Here is an 18440-nt window from a genome sequence, read left to right on the forward strand (position 1 = left end):
TGGGATGAGTGACTCAGCGTCAAGTGGCACACTGTTTAATTCGGGTGGAAATAAAGACCTCGGGGATGAGATAATACCTCGCTGCCTTATTTCCTTCTCTTCTCTCAGTTTCATTTGTAGAAAAGTAAATATACAGACATGGTGATTAAAGCATGCTGAAGCATAGTAAAGGAGACAGTGCTCTAAATGCATCCATGGGTGTCAACTCGTTCTCCAAACCCAGAATAAAAGTGCCCTACGGCAACCTCTTGTTATACATGTTGCACTCAGGTGCATAGTAGCATCCTGAGTTCAACCGGTTGACCGGTGTGCTCTTTAAGTTAAGAACCCCTCAATTTCTTTTTAACAACCGTTGTCTTGATGTGTTTGTGTGTCTCTGCAGCTCTGAAAGATCCGTGCACCGACGTGATCTGTAGCTATGGCAGCACCTGCGTCCAGTCGTCAGACGGCCTGTCGGCTAAATGCATGTGTCCTCTTGGCTGTGACGGCAAGCCTGAGGAGACAGTGTGTGGCACTGATGGGAAAGACTACTACAACGAGTGTGAGCTCCATCAGCACGCCTGCAAGAACCAGAAGAACATACGTGTGCAATACCAAGGGCACTGTGGTAAGATATCTCTCTGTTACGTATTCTTCCTCTGTACTGCATCTTTTTATAATTTACAGTTATTTCATCATCAGTTAATCTAGTCTGATAGATGTTGAGATTTTCCTTGACCAAAATAATGAATTGGCTGCATGATCTGCTCCTCTTATTTACTGCCTCTGACCTTTATTGTTCCTCCCTCACATACTCCACTTACATACAGCATGCCTTTGCTAATTCTCATTTTTCATTTAAGCGGCTTTGCTTTATACAGGTGTGGATAGCTGCTTTTCCTTCATTGTTGTCATGTTCAATGGGGCCTTTCTTCTTGTTGTGTTTTTTTGCATATCCTATCATATCAGGTGTTGGTTGTTTACGTCCAAAGCATTCAACTTTGAAGGTTTTTTTTTCTTTTAATGGGTAGCCAGATGGGGGAAGAAAGGCAGACACAAATGCTGCCTCTTAGCAGCAGGAGCCTCCAGGAGACAGAGCAGGGCGCTGGGCAATGAGTGATGAATGTGCAGGTCTGCTGGCAGAAGGCTGGTCATATAAATCCAGCCTGAGTTGTCCAAAGTGACCTAGGTTGCTCAGTCCTCCCTGGGGAGGGCCAGAAGCTCAAGGGACCAGTCAGTCCTGATGGACCTCTAAATCTTCCTGCAGGCATTTCATCTAAAGCCTTGGTAATTTAGAGTTGGTGGTTTTAGCCAGACACATGCTGTTGATTTATCCACACTGCTAGTTTTTGTAGCAAACAGGCCATTCTTTTTGTAATTACCCTACTTGCTCAGCTAGAGGAAGCATGGTCCTGGAAGCCGTTGTTCTCAGTTAATGGGAGGTAATGGTCTCTCTCACAGATAATGGCCCGTCTGGCGAGCGGAGCACTGCCTTATGCAGAGACGCTGCACGCATAACGATAAAACCCTGGTCTGCTTGGTTGCCCGTCTGCTTTGTATTGTGCTGATAGAGAGTGGTCAGAGGCCTGGCTGGCCTGGCTGTGGTCACGCTGCCTCACAGCCCTGCACAGCCTAACTGCTCTGTCCCACATTATGTCCCCTCATAGTTGCTCTTTGTTTTCCTGCCAGAGGTTTTTGGAAGCCACTCTCCTTTATTGTCTCTTTCTCATTCTCTGTCTTTCTGCTCTTTTCTCGTGATATGGTGTTTCATCCTTAGAGTCATTTGAGTGACTGGCCAGCAGTTAGGCAGTGATTTAATGTGTCACGGTGCTACATAACTCCTTTGTCTTCCTACATGCTGAAAGCATGGCAACAAGGATAAAGCCCGGGCCCTTTTTTTTTTTCAAGGAGTAACACTCCCTCTGCACACATCCTCAAACCATTTCCATTATGATCACAGACTGATATGGCTGAGTATGCTAGACTGATGCTCCTTCAGAAGGAGAGAGGTGCCAGGGAGCTAATCAAACCAATAGTCCCTTCATCCATTTCCTTCTCTACCTTTCACATCCAAGGTCCCTCTGTGAGCCTTTCTCAACTACTGATAACATCTCTGGAGCAACAGTGATGAAGGGGCATCTCTTCTCTTCTCCTCTCCTCTCTTTACTACACCAGTATTATCTATCAACGCTTAATACACACAACCAACTCAAGATTTGGTCTAAAAAAACTTAGAGGTATATTCCTTAATGTTTTCTATTTGTCACAGAAATGAATCATTTTGTGGCTGGCGCCCCAAGGGGCAATGGGCTCACTGCAACAACCAAATTGGGTTCGATTACACCTGTGGTCCTTTGCTGCGTGTCTTCCCCCTTTCACACTTCATTGTCCTATCTAATAAAGGCAAAAAAACAACCTAGATTTATAGCAAAACATTTTTTGATTTTGAAGTGATGGACCTTTTATATGACAGACATTCTGACAGGTCACAGAGTAGTAAAAGCACAGGTGTAAGTCCTCAAAATCAATGACAGCTGACTTCAATTACTGCTTGCTCATGGTCACACTGTCACTGACTTACTTGAGCTGAACAAAGCCATCATTAATGTGATCACTAACGCCTGTCAAACCGCTTGTTGTCGCTTGTTGTCACTTGTTTTCCTGTGAAACGCCAGGTCTGCTCGATATGAACAGCATAAATATTACCCAGGTTACATTTCTGTACGTGCAAGTGTGTAGTGCAGCATGAAATCATATTCATATCCATGTATTCCTGTGTTGCCGCAGACCCATGTAAAGGCAGCGAGAACAGTCTGAACACCATGTGCCGAGTGAAGTCTCTCACCCGCCAGCCTCTGTTGCTTGCCCTTCCGGAGTCGTGCCCCCCAGAAAGTGAGCCTCTGTGTGCCAGTGACGGTCAAACCTACGCCAGCGAGTGTGCCATGATAGCAAGGGGCTTACAGAAAGACACCCAGCTCAGGAAGGTCCACAAAGGACGGTGCAGAAGGCTGGGTAAGAGTACTCACATTATAATCATCAGTTTACTCTATGTAAGTTTGGTGAATGTGTATGAAGATGATGAAAAGTGTGGGATTTAATGCTTTGGTCAGTGTCTGAAAATTCCACCATCAAGTGCAAGAGTTCAATTAAATAGACTTAGCGTCATAAATCACTGATTAGTCTTCATCATGGCATGTTTGCTCCAGTGCATTACATCCAATAAAAGTTACATCTTGCTGCTTGAACTGTTTCCTTGAATGAACATTCAGATCCAAATTCATATTTTGAAAATGTGTCTGAAATGATTCTAGGCTTTTGCATATCCTTCCCATCTTCCCCTTATTTTTATTCTGATAAAAACTAAATATAGCCTAGAATTGATGACTTGTGGCAGAAAACCAGTATTCCCATGTTGAGAGGCTGGCAGGGAGACTGCAGCAAGCGAGATGGGGAAACCAAACAGAAACTGAGAGCCAGACCAAAGATGAGATCTGTAGCAAAGGAGAAAAGGTGAAACTGACTGTAACTAAACGCAGAAGAATTGGCCTTGGACGTGACAAAGGCTGGAGCTGAGAGCCAGGTATTTAAGCAGAGCAGGAGTGAAGTCCAGGTGAGAGGCTCAGGATGCAGGTGAGCCACGAGGAGGAACCTGTCTAACCAGGACAGAGGTCTATGCAAGAATTTTACATAATGGCACATGATGTCTAAACAGGTGAACTTGCTTTGAAGTCTTTCTGTAACTGTGTTCCACTCAGTGGCAGAGAGATAAATGACTCTGAACTCTCAGTATCCATGCCAGGAGTAGCCACCTCCAGCCTGATAAGAGCCTGCAGGGCTGTTATCTCTGCCATTAGAACACAGGGTTTAAGCCTTAGTCAACAAAGAGCTGTCAGCTTTTACTGTATTTCTGATAGCCATCGGAGAAAATCCAATTTTCCCACTGTGTTGTCAGCGGAGCCTCGTGAAGCTGTAGCTGTCTTGGTTTACGGCAGTGATGTGTGGAGTCCCCCGTCCATCTACTGAGACCTCTGACAACACCAAAGACAAGAATAGATCACTCCTGGACATGCTTTAGTTCAGTCAACAGTGACAGCTGATGCACTCATTTCTGACACGCCCTGGTTCTCTTGCCAGACAGGCTGATGGAGGAGTACATGTTTTTTTGGAATTGCACAAACCCTATTCTAAGTGGAGTAGGAGTAAGGGTGCGTTTGTGCTTTCGTGTTGGCATGTGTGTTGGGACATAATGTGCGTGTGAGTAAGTTCTGTACTGCCTTTTTCACATGAAAGAATAATTCAGTATGAAACGAGAGATCCACACAATTATCCCCTCTTTTAGCAAATTGCAAATTGGTAACTAATGAAAAAGGCCATTTCGACTTGTAACCACGACATGGCCCATCATTGTAGCCCTCTCACTCAGACACTGCAGCGATGTAATTAAGTGTGGCATGGCAGGCTTTAAAGAAAAGAGAAGGAGCAATTGAATTGCTGTACAAATTTGATCCACTGATCAGGAATGAAATAAATTTGAAGCCTGGTGAGCGCCTCCAGAACAGAGGCCTGCTTCAAATTGGATTTTCTCACTTCAATGCCAAATTTTCCATTTAATATTACCAGTATGTCTTTTTTATTAATTCTGCAGTTGGTTTCTGCTTACTGAGTCAAAAACGAAACAGACATGGTACTTTAGACTTTAACATCACCCTCAAATTAATTCCTTGAGTTCCCCCAGATTATTAAAGTTATATGGAAATGTATTAAAGTTAGATGACAGCAAAGCAAACCTGACCCTCAATAAGTTGTCATGGGTTACATCACCAGAGACCAGCAGCAGCCACAAGGTTATTAACTCTCACTTCACATTGCTACAGGTTCTGGTTTTGCATTCCATGATAATAAGGTTATATTTTATATTATTTTAATAGAAATGTAAAATGAAGAGCTTTCTTGATGGTAGTTTTTTCTTCTTCCTGCAGAGGAATTTGGTAAAACACAGATTTCTCCTAATGTTTTTGAATGAAAGGATAAACTAATTAACAGTCAGTCAGTCAGTCATCATCTAACCGCTTTATCCTCCACCAGAGGGTCGCGGGGGGTGCTGTGTCAATCTCAGCTACATCGGGCGATAGGCGGGGTACACCCTGGACAGTTCGCCAGTCCATCGCAAGACAATTATGTCTTTTGTTCGGACAAGTTTCATATCTGTCTGTGTTATTTTTGATTCATGTAGTCATAAACAGGCTCTTGAAAATTACAAAAAAAAATGAATTCTGATGCTTTGTTAACAGGTTCTTTATTCCCACAAAAGGCTTAACTTCTGCTGAAAGGAAAGCTTTTTACACACACACACTGTCTGTGACATCAGTCCACTCTAACATGTAATTACTGTTTGGATGAAAACGGATTTATTTCCCCATGCATGAACCAGCTGTGACACACGACAGGAAGAACAATCAGCTCTTTGTCAGAGCTCGGCTACCCTGAAATGTTCATTTATTTATTTTTTTACACTTGCTGGTGACTTCTGTTGCCCTTTCCTCCATGTTGATCTGTCACAGCGTTACAAAATGACCACGTGGATATCGCTCTAAAAAGCCTCATCAGTGTCGCACATTATATTTGAGTCCTTATTCTATGCATTAGGGGCTTTTGAATGCACTTTTAACTGTAAACATTACAGTTATGGTAACTGGAGTAGTTGTAGGAGCCATAGACGATTGAAAGATGGTCTGGACTCACCCATTTACCCTTGTACATTTTCAGAGGAGTGTAAGGAGGAGTGTCTCTTCAACGCAGTGTGTCTGGTGGAGCAGCTGAGCGCCCGCTGCTCCTGCGATCCCATACATTGTGACGGCACCTACAAACCCATATGCGGCAAGGACAGCCACACCTACACCAACGACTGCATGCGGCGCAAGGCCGAGTGTGTGAGGAGGAGTCTCATCCCCATCAGGCACACAGGGCCCTGTGGTGAGTGGAGATGAAGGATGGGGGGGGGGGTGAAAGGGATCAAGGCTGCCATGGGGCTAATGTTGTACACTCTCAATCCCGCTCTGCCTTTCTGCCGAATGTATATATACAACGTTTTTCATCGTATTTATGTTTCAACTTTATTATAAATGTCTGGAACGGTTCAGAAATGCCTTCTGAAAGTGGATGTGGGGGGGTTGGGACCAGGACATGGATGTGCCTTCTTCCACTTGACACGTTCACTTCACATTCATCACCTCATCCTCGTAATGCTTCATAACTCCACCTCGAAAACGCACACCCAACCTGAAAACCCACCTTCATATTTCATGTCTCCTACTCCTTCACTAGTCCACCACTATGGTGGCTCTTTATCTTTATTTTTTCCTCCGCCGTCCGTCTTTGTCCTTGTCTGTTGCTTTTTCCTGTATAAAAATCTATTCTTTCTTGTTTCAGTGCGTCAATCAGTCTGTCTGTCTGTCTTTGTCCGTGTGGCCGTCTTCCCGGCTGTCTGGCTGCAGGTGAAAAGTGGGGTCACCCCGTGGGCGACCTCATCAGGCAGATACAGAGGGGGTGAAGCTCTTCCTCCCTCACTCTCTCTCCATGTGGACCTAACAGGAGGGGTCTTGTATCTCTGCTGCCATTTCTTCCTCTCGGTGGTTTTGTGTCTCTGTGTCATTAATGTCTCTTCCTTCTGTTTACCCTCCTGCAAAGACGTGAACCATGAGGTCGGAGAAGTCTTCCTCTCTCCAAACCCTCTGTGTTTTATTCCCCGTCTAACAAAAAAGGAGCCTCCTCCCCCTGTTCCACACCTGACCCCTGTCTTTGTGCACGCTGTCTCGCATGCCCCTTTCCATCATCAGGACTGTCTCACAAACGCCTGCATCTGCTTGGTGAATGTTTTTACCGTTTCCTGACCATGAACGCTGCACTAGAGTTGGAATTCCACTGCTTTTTGTCAAATTTCTTTGAATGCCCTACATCCAAGCCTTTTAAACTTACATTTGAGCTGCTTAACATGACTCAAGTGAAAACATATATTCAACTTCAACAAATGTAGCCGACTGAGAACAGTTTCAGAGCTGGTGTACGTAGGATACGAACTGTAACCTGAAAATGAGAAATGCAGCAACAGAAATGAAATATTGATTAGCTATGTGTTTGACAAACTGAATAAATAGAGTGTATTATTTTCCTTTTCACACAAGAGTTTTCTCTTGCTACTTTCTGGAGGCCCTTATTTACAGTCAGTGAGTTGTTAAGCTCAAATTACTGGAATTACATGCCTCATAGTTTAACTGCAGGAACCTAGGATCTTAAAATTGATGTAACCACATCAGAAGGATCATTTCATTTGATGCTATTGTATAAACTCTGGATGGCGGAGAGCATATTAACTGCAAAGAGTAGAGAACAGCCGAGAGTTAAATAGTGGGAATTTGGACCAGATACTTATGATGGTTATTTCTATTAGCTTCTGCTGATATCATCTACAGCCGGTGATGTTTGCCTTTATAGCCAGCAAGAAAAGTAATGGTAAGCATTTCTCTGCATCTTATGAAATATGGGGCTTATCTGCAAGACACACGTTAAATCCAATGCCATTTATTAAGACTTTATTGCCAAAGCAGAAAAGAAAGGAGACTCAGACAGACAAGAGACTGCAGTGGCAGACCAGCAATTAATGTTCGGCTCCTTTCACCTCAATAAATCCCTTCCTAATTTGCTGTTTTAATTCTTTAATCTTAGCCATAATTTACTTGTCACAACCATAACTGGTCCTAAGCTTAAGGGTGCTGTATGTATTAAAAAAACAAAAAAAAAAAATGAAAAAACAGCAACTTTGAAATTGTAATATAAGAAAAACAGAGATTTGATTTAGTGGGACATTTTGTTGAAACAGAATCAAAGCCTTGGCTGTACACACTGAAGTATGTGAAGCAGCAGACAGAGTCTTCAGTGACATAATAAATCCATAGTCCAGATTGAAGTAAATGATGTGTGTGTGTGTATCCTAACTACCCACATTATTGACTGATCTGAGCGACTGAGGTTTTCTTGCATAAAGGTTTCTGCCCACATTGTCATCATTGTTTTGACGCAGGTGAGACAGATCTGTTTGTTCTCCAGGTGTGGGGGTGAACCTGAAAACCAATGTTAGCATCAGAAGGTGTCAGTCTCCATTAGTGTTATTCAGCCAACAGAGTCTGGTATAAATTCCCTTTTCCACTGGTCAAAAAACCCACTAGCAACATCTGGCTATTGTCTGCAATGGAAATGGAAACGGCCAGATATTCACTCCTGGGTCAAATGACGACTGCATTCGACTGCAGTAGACATGGGTTTTTAATCAGCTCCAGCTCCACTTAGGTAAACATGACACTCAAATCAATTAGTCACTTCACTATAGACGTATTTTAGTTTTGCAGTCTAGTTGCAGTGTGGCGTTTTGATGCGCACACTTCATACGAACCAAAGAATTGTTTGTTGAGCGCTGAAGGGGATGGCAATGTGAGCACTTATGTGTTTTGCTCAATTTAAGTATTTCTGTTGAAGAGGTCTATCTCCCGCCTCATTGGTTGAGTAATATATGCAGTATTAAAATACTTTCTCCTCTCTCCTCATCCTTCTGCTCTTCCCCTGCAGATTGCAGCCAGCCGTCAGGGACTGGTAGCATGTTTCTTTAATGTGCATTTTTATTTACATTTGCATATTTTTCAAAACAGATAGTCACGAACATCGCCCCACTCAGTTTTAATTAAACATCAAAAGAGGTAAGCAGGTGCCCATTGAGACTGTTGGGTTAGTCAGACAGATGATATGCATGCAAAGTGTCTGTGTTTGTGTGTGTGCGTGTGTGTATGTGAACTTTATTTCTGTTTGTCTCTCCTATTCTTTTGAAGTTTAGTTTCTACGGCTGACTCAAAAAAGCACTGCCTCATAGACTTATAGACTTATTAGATAACATGTTGGAGGTATGCACTGTGTGTGTGTGTGTGTGTTTTCCTGTCTTTGAAAATACTCACTTGTCAGAGTTCAGTCAATAGCCTCCATTGATCACACACACAAGAACACACAGACACATGCTTTATACATAACTCTTCCATTGTGCTTGTGCTCTCACAGTGAATGGTATTGTCAAAAACTGCACAATGAAAAGTGCGTCATCAAAGTGTATACAAACACGCGCGCGCACACACAGACTTGAGGCAAAAAAAATTCTCATAAGTCTGAAGCATTTGATATATTAAATTATCATTACTTGATAAATAATGATCTGTCCTCGTGTTTCATTGGCTGGTGCATGGGCCAGTGTGATCGATTGTCCTGCCAGCTGTCAAACAGATAAAATTCCCTGGTTTTGACACTGCCGTAAATCTCGTCATGCACACACCTCCCTCTTCCCCCGATCCCTGTCAGTACTCACGCTCACAAAGAGATTGTCATGCAGATTGTCATGTCCTGACCACTGTCCAGTGTGATTGCTATCTGGAGCTTTTCAGTTTGGACATGTAAGCAACGCGTTGCATTAACTGAATGACTCGTGTCTGGGCAGAGTCACAGATCTTTAAGATATCGGAGAGCACATGAGTCGATGAAGGACTTCTGAGAAGTGAAGTAAGGCGGGATGCTGGGAAGAAAGCGGGCGGATATGCCCACAGTGCTGGAGTCCAATGAGATGTAGCTCCTCCACTGTTATAATAAAAATACTATCACTTTTTTTGATGTTTACCATCATGATGATTGATTGTGTTGTGATTTCCATCCCGACTTCACAGCGTTAGCCATTTTGCGACTCCACAAGATGCACAATAATACGGTAAAAAACAAAAATTGATTATAAAACATTATTTCAACTTCACACTTCAACACAAACTGCCATCAATTAGTGTTTGATTAAAACCTGTGCAGATTTCTGATGTGGTTAATTTGATAGTAAATCTTTACAAGAGGTCCTGATTAAACACCTCATAGCGCGTCGCACAAAGAATATTTTTAGACTGAAGCGATTACATCTTGTATTTGCTCACTCCTCCAGGGCCTGCCAGCACAGCAGGCTGCTGCCACAAACTACACAACAACTTGTGTGCAGAGAAAGAGCTATTGTGCTAGAACTGTGATAACTGTTTTGCCACTGTGCATTTGAAGGACCAGGCACCGAATGTATGTCGTCACCCTAATAGTTTCAAAGGCGTTCATTCTTTCCACTGTATTGTGTAAAGATCAATGAGTGAAGTGTAGGATTCAGTTATTCAGCTATAGTTTGAAGAACTGAATCCTTTACCTTATGCAAAATGAAGTATATTCGGGATGCCTTAATAAAAGCAGAAAGTAAATTTCTGTGACATGCTGAATTTGACACACCTTTGTCTGGCGCACTAATACACATTTACTTGCCTTGAGCTGTAAAGTCATAGATTAGTTTGTGTGCGGAGTAAGTGTTTGTAAGCATTTGACAGTGGTAACCTGAAGCTACTTAGACCAAATCTAATTTGATATTAAAAGCCAAAACATTACCCAACACGGGTGTACAGTTGTACAGAGACCATGAATCGTTGTGAAGACTTCAGCCAGACTCACAGTGAGAGGCTCAATCAAAATAATCTCACAATAACACTGTTTTGTTATCTTCACAAAAGAGAGAGTGAATATGTTTACAATGAAAATAGATATTGTCAGTTTTAGTCCAGGTTGTATCACAGCTCACATTGTGCCCAGGAGTCGAGCTATTTAATTGCATATTCAGTAGTAGAGTGTGAAGTGGCTCACCATAACTCCCTGGAGCTTGTTGACGTAAAGGTCTGGTATTAGAAGAATGCAAAGTAGACTGGAGTGTCTAAATTGGTAGTTAGGCCTTTCATAAAGAAGCAAGCGTGGCATAGAGGAGGACAATAATTCTGTGAAATCATACAAAAGAAAAGGAAATAATTTGGGGACAAACTGGGAGTGAACAAATGAAAGGTAGTAGCAGACTCAAATTTATTCACAGCTCTTTTGTCATTCCATGTGTGTACAGCTGAATGTGTGTGTGTGTGTGTGTGTGTGTTTGTGTGATTGCAAGCCCAGAAAAGACTTGCACCAGTTAGAAAAGTGTCGGCTGTCGCCTTCGGAGGTTAACACAAAATCACTCAGCGGCACACACATTGTCATTGACAAAGAGCTCTGCAAGGCAGAAAGGGAAAATCAGTCACCTTAGGTGTCAAGTTTCTGTGCCGAATATTTTATCATTTGCATGTTTATTTGATGAGCATCTCTGCCTGCACGCTGACATGCAGCTGCAGTGATTGGACTCACTAACACTGGTGGTGCTGGAGTCGTCAGCCTGAGATCGTCAGAGATACTTTTCCTAATCAAGTTAATTAGAAGAATTGCCGTGGGAGCCTTATTGACAGCGGCCAGGGGCCGTTGGTCCACTTAGTGTTGCCTGCAGGCTGTCATCATGGAGAAATCGTACAGAGATGTGGGTCAAAGTGGTGCCAGAAGTGACTCAAGGCATTGTGGGTGTTTCGCACCAGTGGCCTGTGATCATCCACGCAGTGTTTTCACTTGATGCATTTTTCATTTCATTCCGTGTTTCCTCTGAGCCCTTCTCCAAGCTGTTGCTCTTGACTCCTTTGGAGATTCAATAAACATTGAGCTTTTTCATCATTTACTTGTTTTCTGACACAACCCAAGGACAGAATCACGTCTCCGGATTAAACAAACAATGTTTGGATGTCATGTCACCTCTGAAAGAAACATGTCACAAGATCGGGATCACTTGCTTGGCTTTCTTCTTTGCCTACCTTGTTTTAAAGTTGTCTCAGCGGCACGTTCTTGGGTGTAAACGCACAAAGAAGTGTCAACTTACCCTGAACATATGATATTATGTATTCACCGGTAGACAGAGACAGCCTGTGGGTATGCCTTTTGCCGTATGCTAATATAGCCTCTCTTTTTTTCCCTGCACCTCCTTTTCCCTTGACTAATATGATACATAAATGTTTTTAATGTGGGGGAGGAAAAGGGAGTCAGATCAAAGGCCTGCAGGTGAAGAAAATAGGAGGCGGGGCTTATCGCAGATTGGTTGTGCCCCATTGGTGTCCTGTGTTATAATGAATTGCCGTTGTAGGTGATCTTCCTGCCAGTTGGCTACTGCAAGCATCACCTGGATTACACTGATTCACTGCCCTGCATAATACAGGGAGTGATTTGGAATTGCACGTGGACCCAAGGGGAAAAGTCCAATTAGCATATGTATGAGCTGAAGAGAGATGGGAGGAAGCTCCAGCCAAAATAATCTCCCAGCATTTCACCAACATGTTACGTTGGGTTAACAGTGTGCGCCTTCTTACCGAGTCCTCCCGGAGCACGCTGCGCCATCACACCAACCTAACAAGGGGTTGTTACCCTGTCGCGTCCTCGCTGCTTTATTCACTGAATCACATAACACCACTCAGTGGGCAGTTGTGATACTTCTGGCAGAGAGATATCAGAACATCAGAGTAACATGTCCTCTCAGTGTTGGACCTGACCAACCTGGACCTCTACTGTGAAGAGTTGACCCAAAGTGGCCCAGCCTGAAGTAATCCCCTCTGAGTACTGAAGCTGCGCCGTGCTCTTAAAACACCACACTAATTAAAATAGAAAATGTACACAGACTGAGGTGACAGCTAGAATGTAAAGTTATCTGAGTGTGGTGGTACAGAAACAGAGCCGAGTACACACCAGCCAAGCAGAATCCTTGATTAGACAGAATTATTCATTTATATTTCATGTATTTATATATTTATTTACTGCTGGGTTTTTTTCCTCCAGCTGCCAGAGTAGACTCTATATAAAAAGTGATGAGCCCTCTGGTTTGAAAAGTGAAGTTTAGAAAGTAGGACGGCAGGAGGAGCAGTTAGCCACCAGGGGCGACTCGGAACACCCAGAAGAGTGTGTGGTCTATGGAAGAATTTGCCTAATTCTCACTTAAATCAGTAAACATGGTCTCAGTCACTAGGCTCAGGTCTTCTTAATAAATAGAACACGGTGCCTGACATCTGTGAAATGCCTTTCAAATACCGGCGTGACAAATCGCACATATCGGGACTTTGTGGTCTTCAAACTGAAAGACTATTTTATATACCTTTTATATAAATAGTGTTATACAAGCGTTTTTTGAGAAGACCAGGGATAAAGAGAGAGAGAGAGAAAAAGAGAGAGCGAGCAAGCGCTGGAACAGGCCTGTGAACACCATCCCACAAGCCTGAGTAGTGACAGGCTGCCATTTCAAAGCTTCTGCTAGCATCCAAGAGAGACTAAAAAAAGGACAGCTTAGTTTTTAACTGTGTCAAAAGATTTTTACACTTGGAGAATTTTGTCTCCTTTTCCGTTACACCCTCTTCACTTAATAAATCAGGCAGAAATTTTGCCCTCTCGAGGTAAAGAATGATAAAAAAATTAGTTTTGGGGCCAGTTCTTTCATCTTTCTTTATGTGTGCGGAACAAAGACAATGAGAGACAAAGGCGTTATCAGAGACTGCAGCTGTGTTGTAGGAGCCCGTCCTTGGGCTGCTGAACTTTTATGGAGGCCAAGGTTGTACAGTTAAGCTCCGACCACAAGCCTTTAAGTGTTAAACCCACAAAGACACACACACGCACGCACAGGAGGTGTTGAAAAAGATCTAGAGGAATCAATTGTTTTTGAAGCTGTGCCAAATGAAGCAGCAATGAATAGCTTACATATTTATGTGGCACCTCCAAGCTCTTTTGAAACAGCAGCTTGGCATCCAAACACAGAAATCAATAACTGTGTTCCACCCTCCATTCTGAAACATTCACGTTTCAGAAATGGAAACCCTGTGTCTTTGATCAAGATTTGTTTAAATATAGCCACAGTTTATTGGGAAAAGCAGTAGTAGTTAGTAGAGAATCAATACAATCAATTGTGTTATTTAATATCAGTATTGATCCCTATGTCTCATATAGGCTGCACTTGTTGTCAATTTAATTAGAAAGAAACAAGCTAATTACCTCAGTCTGTGTTATCAGTGGATAATTTACCTCCAGCATTAGTGCTTTATGTAGAGAAGCTTCTAAACTGATAAATGAATCATGGGGCTCCGAGCATGCTGAACTTGCCCCCCCTGTGATGCAATCTAATCCCATAATGGTCACAATAATGATGGCACCATGGGTGGCATCATTACAAGGGCCAGTTTCCATGACAGCACCCCACCCATCTCGATGTAGAGCAGACAAGAGAAGGAAGTTTTGTTTGACTTTTGTTGTAAGAGGTAACTCTTTTTTTTTTTTTATTCTTTAGACGTTCTGCATTTAGCTGAGTCATTTTTCCCACTTGCATTTCCCAAATCCCTGTGGATTAGATTGTCGTATCGTGCTTGCTCTTGATTCCAGAGATTGCACAGAATCAAATCATTTTTAAGTTCTCCAAACGACCATACTCATTTTGGCACCTTGTTTTAGTCTACAAAATACCACGTTATGTGTTCAGTGACACATGAAACCATTAGCGATATATTGAGATGGGGTGCAAAGCTATTGTTCATAGAGTTTTTTCAGGTCTCTTCTCTCTCCTCATCAATTGAGGTTATATTCTCGCAGCTAGCACTGCAACTGATGATCATATGTGTAAAATCTAGTCCTGGTTTTAATAAAGTCATGCTGGCAGTAGAGCAAGAGACTGAAGCAGACACCTCTGTGTGATGTTCAAATTTCATATCTGCCTCTGCCTAGGAGCTTGCCATTTTGTGAATTATTAAGCAGAAGGCTCTTTTTTCTTCTAGCTTTGTTTCTTTCTCTCTCTCTCTCTCTCTCTCTCTCTCTCTCTCGCTCAAACTGTCATCCAACCCCCTCCCCCTTTTCTTGCTCCTTCATGTCAGTTCAACCAGCTTTAGCAGAACCAGTGGCACTCACTGAGATGCAAATGGCACCCTTTGAAGGGGTACATTGGGTATGTCAATGAATCCAGCTGTTTACCTGCTTGGAGAAAAAAAAAAGAAAGGCTTCCAAACCATTCTTTGTAGGTTGCTTCTTTCCTATTTTGCCACAGGAACATGTTTTTTATCCACTGTCTTCATGCCACCGGATTTGTCAGACTCTTCAAAGAATCAGAATATACCAGGCATGGAAATGACATAGGAAGCTGAGGTGTTATAGGAATAGGGCTGTGTTGCATATTTCATTGTATCACTTGTCCTCCCTCAACCCTTTCTAACACAAACCATCAGTTCACCATGTAGCTATACTCTTGACTTACCTCCCGATCACCTTTGCCCTTTTCCGGCCCCAGACCTTTCTCCAACTTCTACTTTAAGTTGTTCCAGCGTCACAGCTACCATGAGTGTCTAACTTTGCTTTCTGTCTCTTGGGTTGATCGACCTTCAGATCTCAATGTACCGAGCCCATGCTTGGACAAGGTGTGCGAACACGGGGCGATGTGCGTGGTCAAGAACAATGAGCCAGTGTGCGAGTGCCCAGAAGCTTGCCCGCAAACACACGACCCGGTGTGCGGAATCGATGGCCATAGCTACGGCAGCCCATGTGAGATGCGAGCGATGGGCTGTGCCCTTCAGAAGGACATCCGCATGCAGCACAAAGGACCCTGCAGTAAGTTTCAGCTCAATGTAACACCACAGAACTACACACATGAAGTATTTAAAATGATCATCATTATTATACAGTCACATGAGACGATATTATGACTTACAGTGCAGTCGTGAATTCACTATGAAAAAGAGCCACAGCTCACAGGTGGTAACAGTATGTATATGGAGTTATTCATGTGTGAGTCAAAACAAATCCCTTAAAACTATAGTGTGTATCTTTCTCTCTCTCTGTTTCTCAGTATAGAGTATGACTGAGAACACAAAGAAGCCTACCAGAAGTTTCAGAAGTGAATTGTACTGGTCTGAAAATGCAGTCGTTGAGCCGTTTGACAGGATCAATTCTTCTTGTCCCCACCTGTCCCTGTGCTAATTAATAACAGCAACAACAAAAATCACCATGGGTTACACACTACAGCTTTAAAGAATCTCTTCATCCCTTCCCTCCTGCTCTGCTTTAGCTTTCCCGCACCAGCACCACAACTCCAATTTGCTTGTTTTGACCTTTAAGTGAAGATGCACTTTTCTCATGGAGAAAGAAAGTGCAGCGGATTCTCGCCTGTAATTGCCTACATGAGTCACTTGGCTTTGTCGGAGTATCAGCTAGTCATTAGTAAACCAGTGACAGCAGAGCTTCAAGTGGTAAAAAAATATGTTCCACTATGCAAGCACACATCCCATGAACCATTTGGGCTGATTTTAAAGCTTGGTGAATACTCCTAATGGCTTCATATCATCTTGCATGACCACTTTTACCTTGGATTTATATTTGTACTTGGTCAATTCACTTTTTACACAAATTCACACACACACGCAGAAGTACAGTGGTTATTATCCCCTTGGCCCGACTTTGTCAGTTACATCATTCACTCAGTTCTCATATTTTAAGACAATGAAAAGGAAAAGGAGAGTTGGCCTCTGTGGTGCTGTATTTATGGATGAGCTGAGCTGTTCACGGAACGATCAATACAGATGAATCCTTCGCTCTTTAGCCTGGGATGAAATTGTATTCTAAAGTCTACAAACAGTTTATGGGTAGAGTTTGTATGGTCAAGCTATTCGGATAGTTTCAGAAGATAAGTAGTGCATTTATTTTTGTGTAGTGAGTGGATGACAGGCTTTAAGGTAAGTGGTGAGTTTCATTGAGTATGGCGTCGGTGACAGATTTTGTTGTTGAAGAGGTCCTACACAGACTTGTTTTTCCTCCCTGCCACTTCATGTATTGCATCTGTCCTTTCCCTCTCAGCCTTTTCTAAATCAAAATATAGCACATAAGGATGCATGCCAACAGGAAATGGAGCAAGAGCGTGTTTAGTCATTGGGCAGGGGTGCAGACTCAATTTTGTATGCTGTACTGCAGGTAGATGGCAGGTCTGTCATCCTAGGATCCTTCTGCAGTAATGAATAGTCTTTATTTTAAAAAGCGGAGGCAGAGAGCTGGTGGAGTAGAGGCCCCTGTCTGTAATCTAGCTCTATGAATGGTTTTTCGCTCCCAGAGGAACAGGCCTGCATCAATGCAATGGTGCCATAAAATCATGAGGCACTAGCTTGCCAGTCTCGAGCCAGCAGAGGAATGATGACAATGATTATGCGGGTTATTTCTGTGCTGTTTGCACACCTTTACAAGACTTTATTCAGCACTACAACTGACTGACTTTTATCTCGCTTAGTTATCACAAGCTATTGCCACCACTAATATGTGTTTGAGTAGAAAAATGCTGGATCGAAGTGGTGGTCCAACTGAAAGTTGGCAGAAAAGGCGGTAGAAGAAAATGGTGCATAAGACTTCTCTGTGACACCCAGGCAGTTACATTAACGTATAATTGACATAGTTTATGTCACATTTTAATGCTTTAGGGTTGTTTTTTTTTCTGCAGCATTAAATTTATGTTTTCATACATAATTTTCAAGTAGCCCTCAAATGCTTTTATTGTTGGCTCTGTTGTTTATCTCCATCCAAATGCACGATAATGTGTAAGCTGTCGGATTTACAGCAGGGAGCGTAGAGAAGGCAGGTGCCACAATCTAAACCAAAAAAAACAAAACACTGCACTCTGCATAATTGTCTGTGAATGTGTATTTAACTTTGGTCTCATGGGCCCAACTGTAATTTCATTTCCGTCCCTCAGGGCTGGAAAAATTGTCATTATCTATATGACTCAGGTGCAACCCAGCAGCGATATGAGTGACATTTGTTATTACTCTGAGATTTTTCTTTCACTTGTTTGATTGCTAGGTGACCTTGTAAGGTGGGCAGGGGGAGGCATACTCAGTTAATAGATCCCCCAGCTGGATATCAATTGTACAAAGCTATAGCCAGATAGATGAGAGCAAACATGCTAGAATCATTAAAAAAAAAAGAATCAGAAAGCTAAAAGTGATTAATTGATTATCAAAATAGTTAGCAATTAATTTTGCAATCAATCAAAGGTTGATTAGTCATTGCAGCCCCTTTGTCTACTACAGGTGTTGGAAATGATATACTCAACTGACTAAGAAATATAGGTCACATCAGCGGTCTGAGAGTGGTTGGAGAGAGACAGTATAGCGAGGGCAGAGGGAGAAGGGTGGGGAAAGTAATAAATGGAGGCAGGCAAGAAGATTGAAGTAAATAAGATGAGGAGGAACGGAGAAAGTGGGGGCAGAGTTAATAGTTTGTCGGCCAGGCAGGCATCGACAGGGGAGTTGTTATCATCCAGGCATGTTCACAAGCCTTCAAAACACAAACCAGCCTACTATTTTCTGCTTAATCCTGAGGTAATATTCCACCCAGGCCACCTCAGCCACAATTCAGAGTTTTCCCAGCAAGGATATCAACAAAACACTGAAAAGCTAGTGCCTTTGCTATCTGTTTTTGTTCTTTTTCTCTTCAGTAACTTAATCCTTTATGCTTTCAAG

General features: G+C 42.7%; 1 protein-coding gene across 7 annotated transcripts in view; it reads left to right on the forward strand.

Annotated features, from left to right (window-relative positions):
* Positions 1-18440, forward strand: part of agrn (agrin) — a 226242-nt gene that overhangs the window by 148152 nt on the left and 59650 nt on the right. For all 7 annotated transcript variants that reach the window (XM_044037208.1, XM_044037210.1, XM_044037211.1 and 4 more), the window contains 4 exons: positions 383-607; positions 2767-2991; positions 5746-5952; positions 15325-15546. In XM_044037208.1, coding sequence (XP_043893143.1) covers positions 383-607; positions 2767-2991; positions 5746-5952; positions 15325-15546 — 879 coding nt within the window. The remainder of the gene's footprint in view (positions 1-382; positions 608-2766; positions 2992-5745; positions 5953-15324; positions 15547-18440) is intronic.

This window comes from Solea senegalensis, linkage group LG11 (assembly GCF_019176455.1).
Source record: "Solea senegalensis isolate Sse05_10M linkage group LG11, IFAPA_SoseM_1, whole genome shotgun sequence".
Lineage (NCBI taxonomy): Eukaryota > Metazoa > Chordata > Actinopteri > Pleuronectiformes > Soleidae > Solea > Solea senegalensis.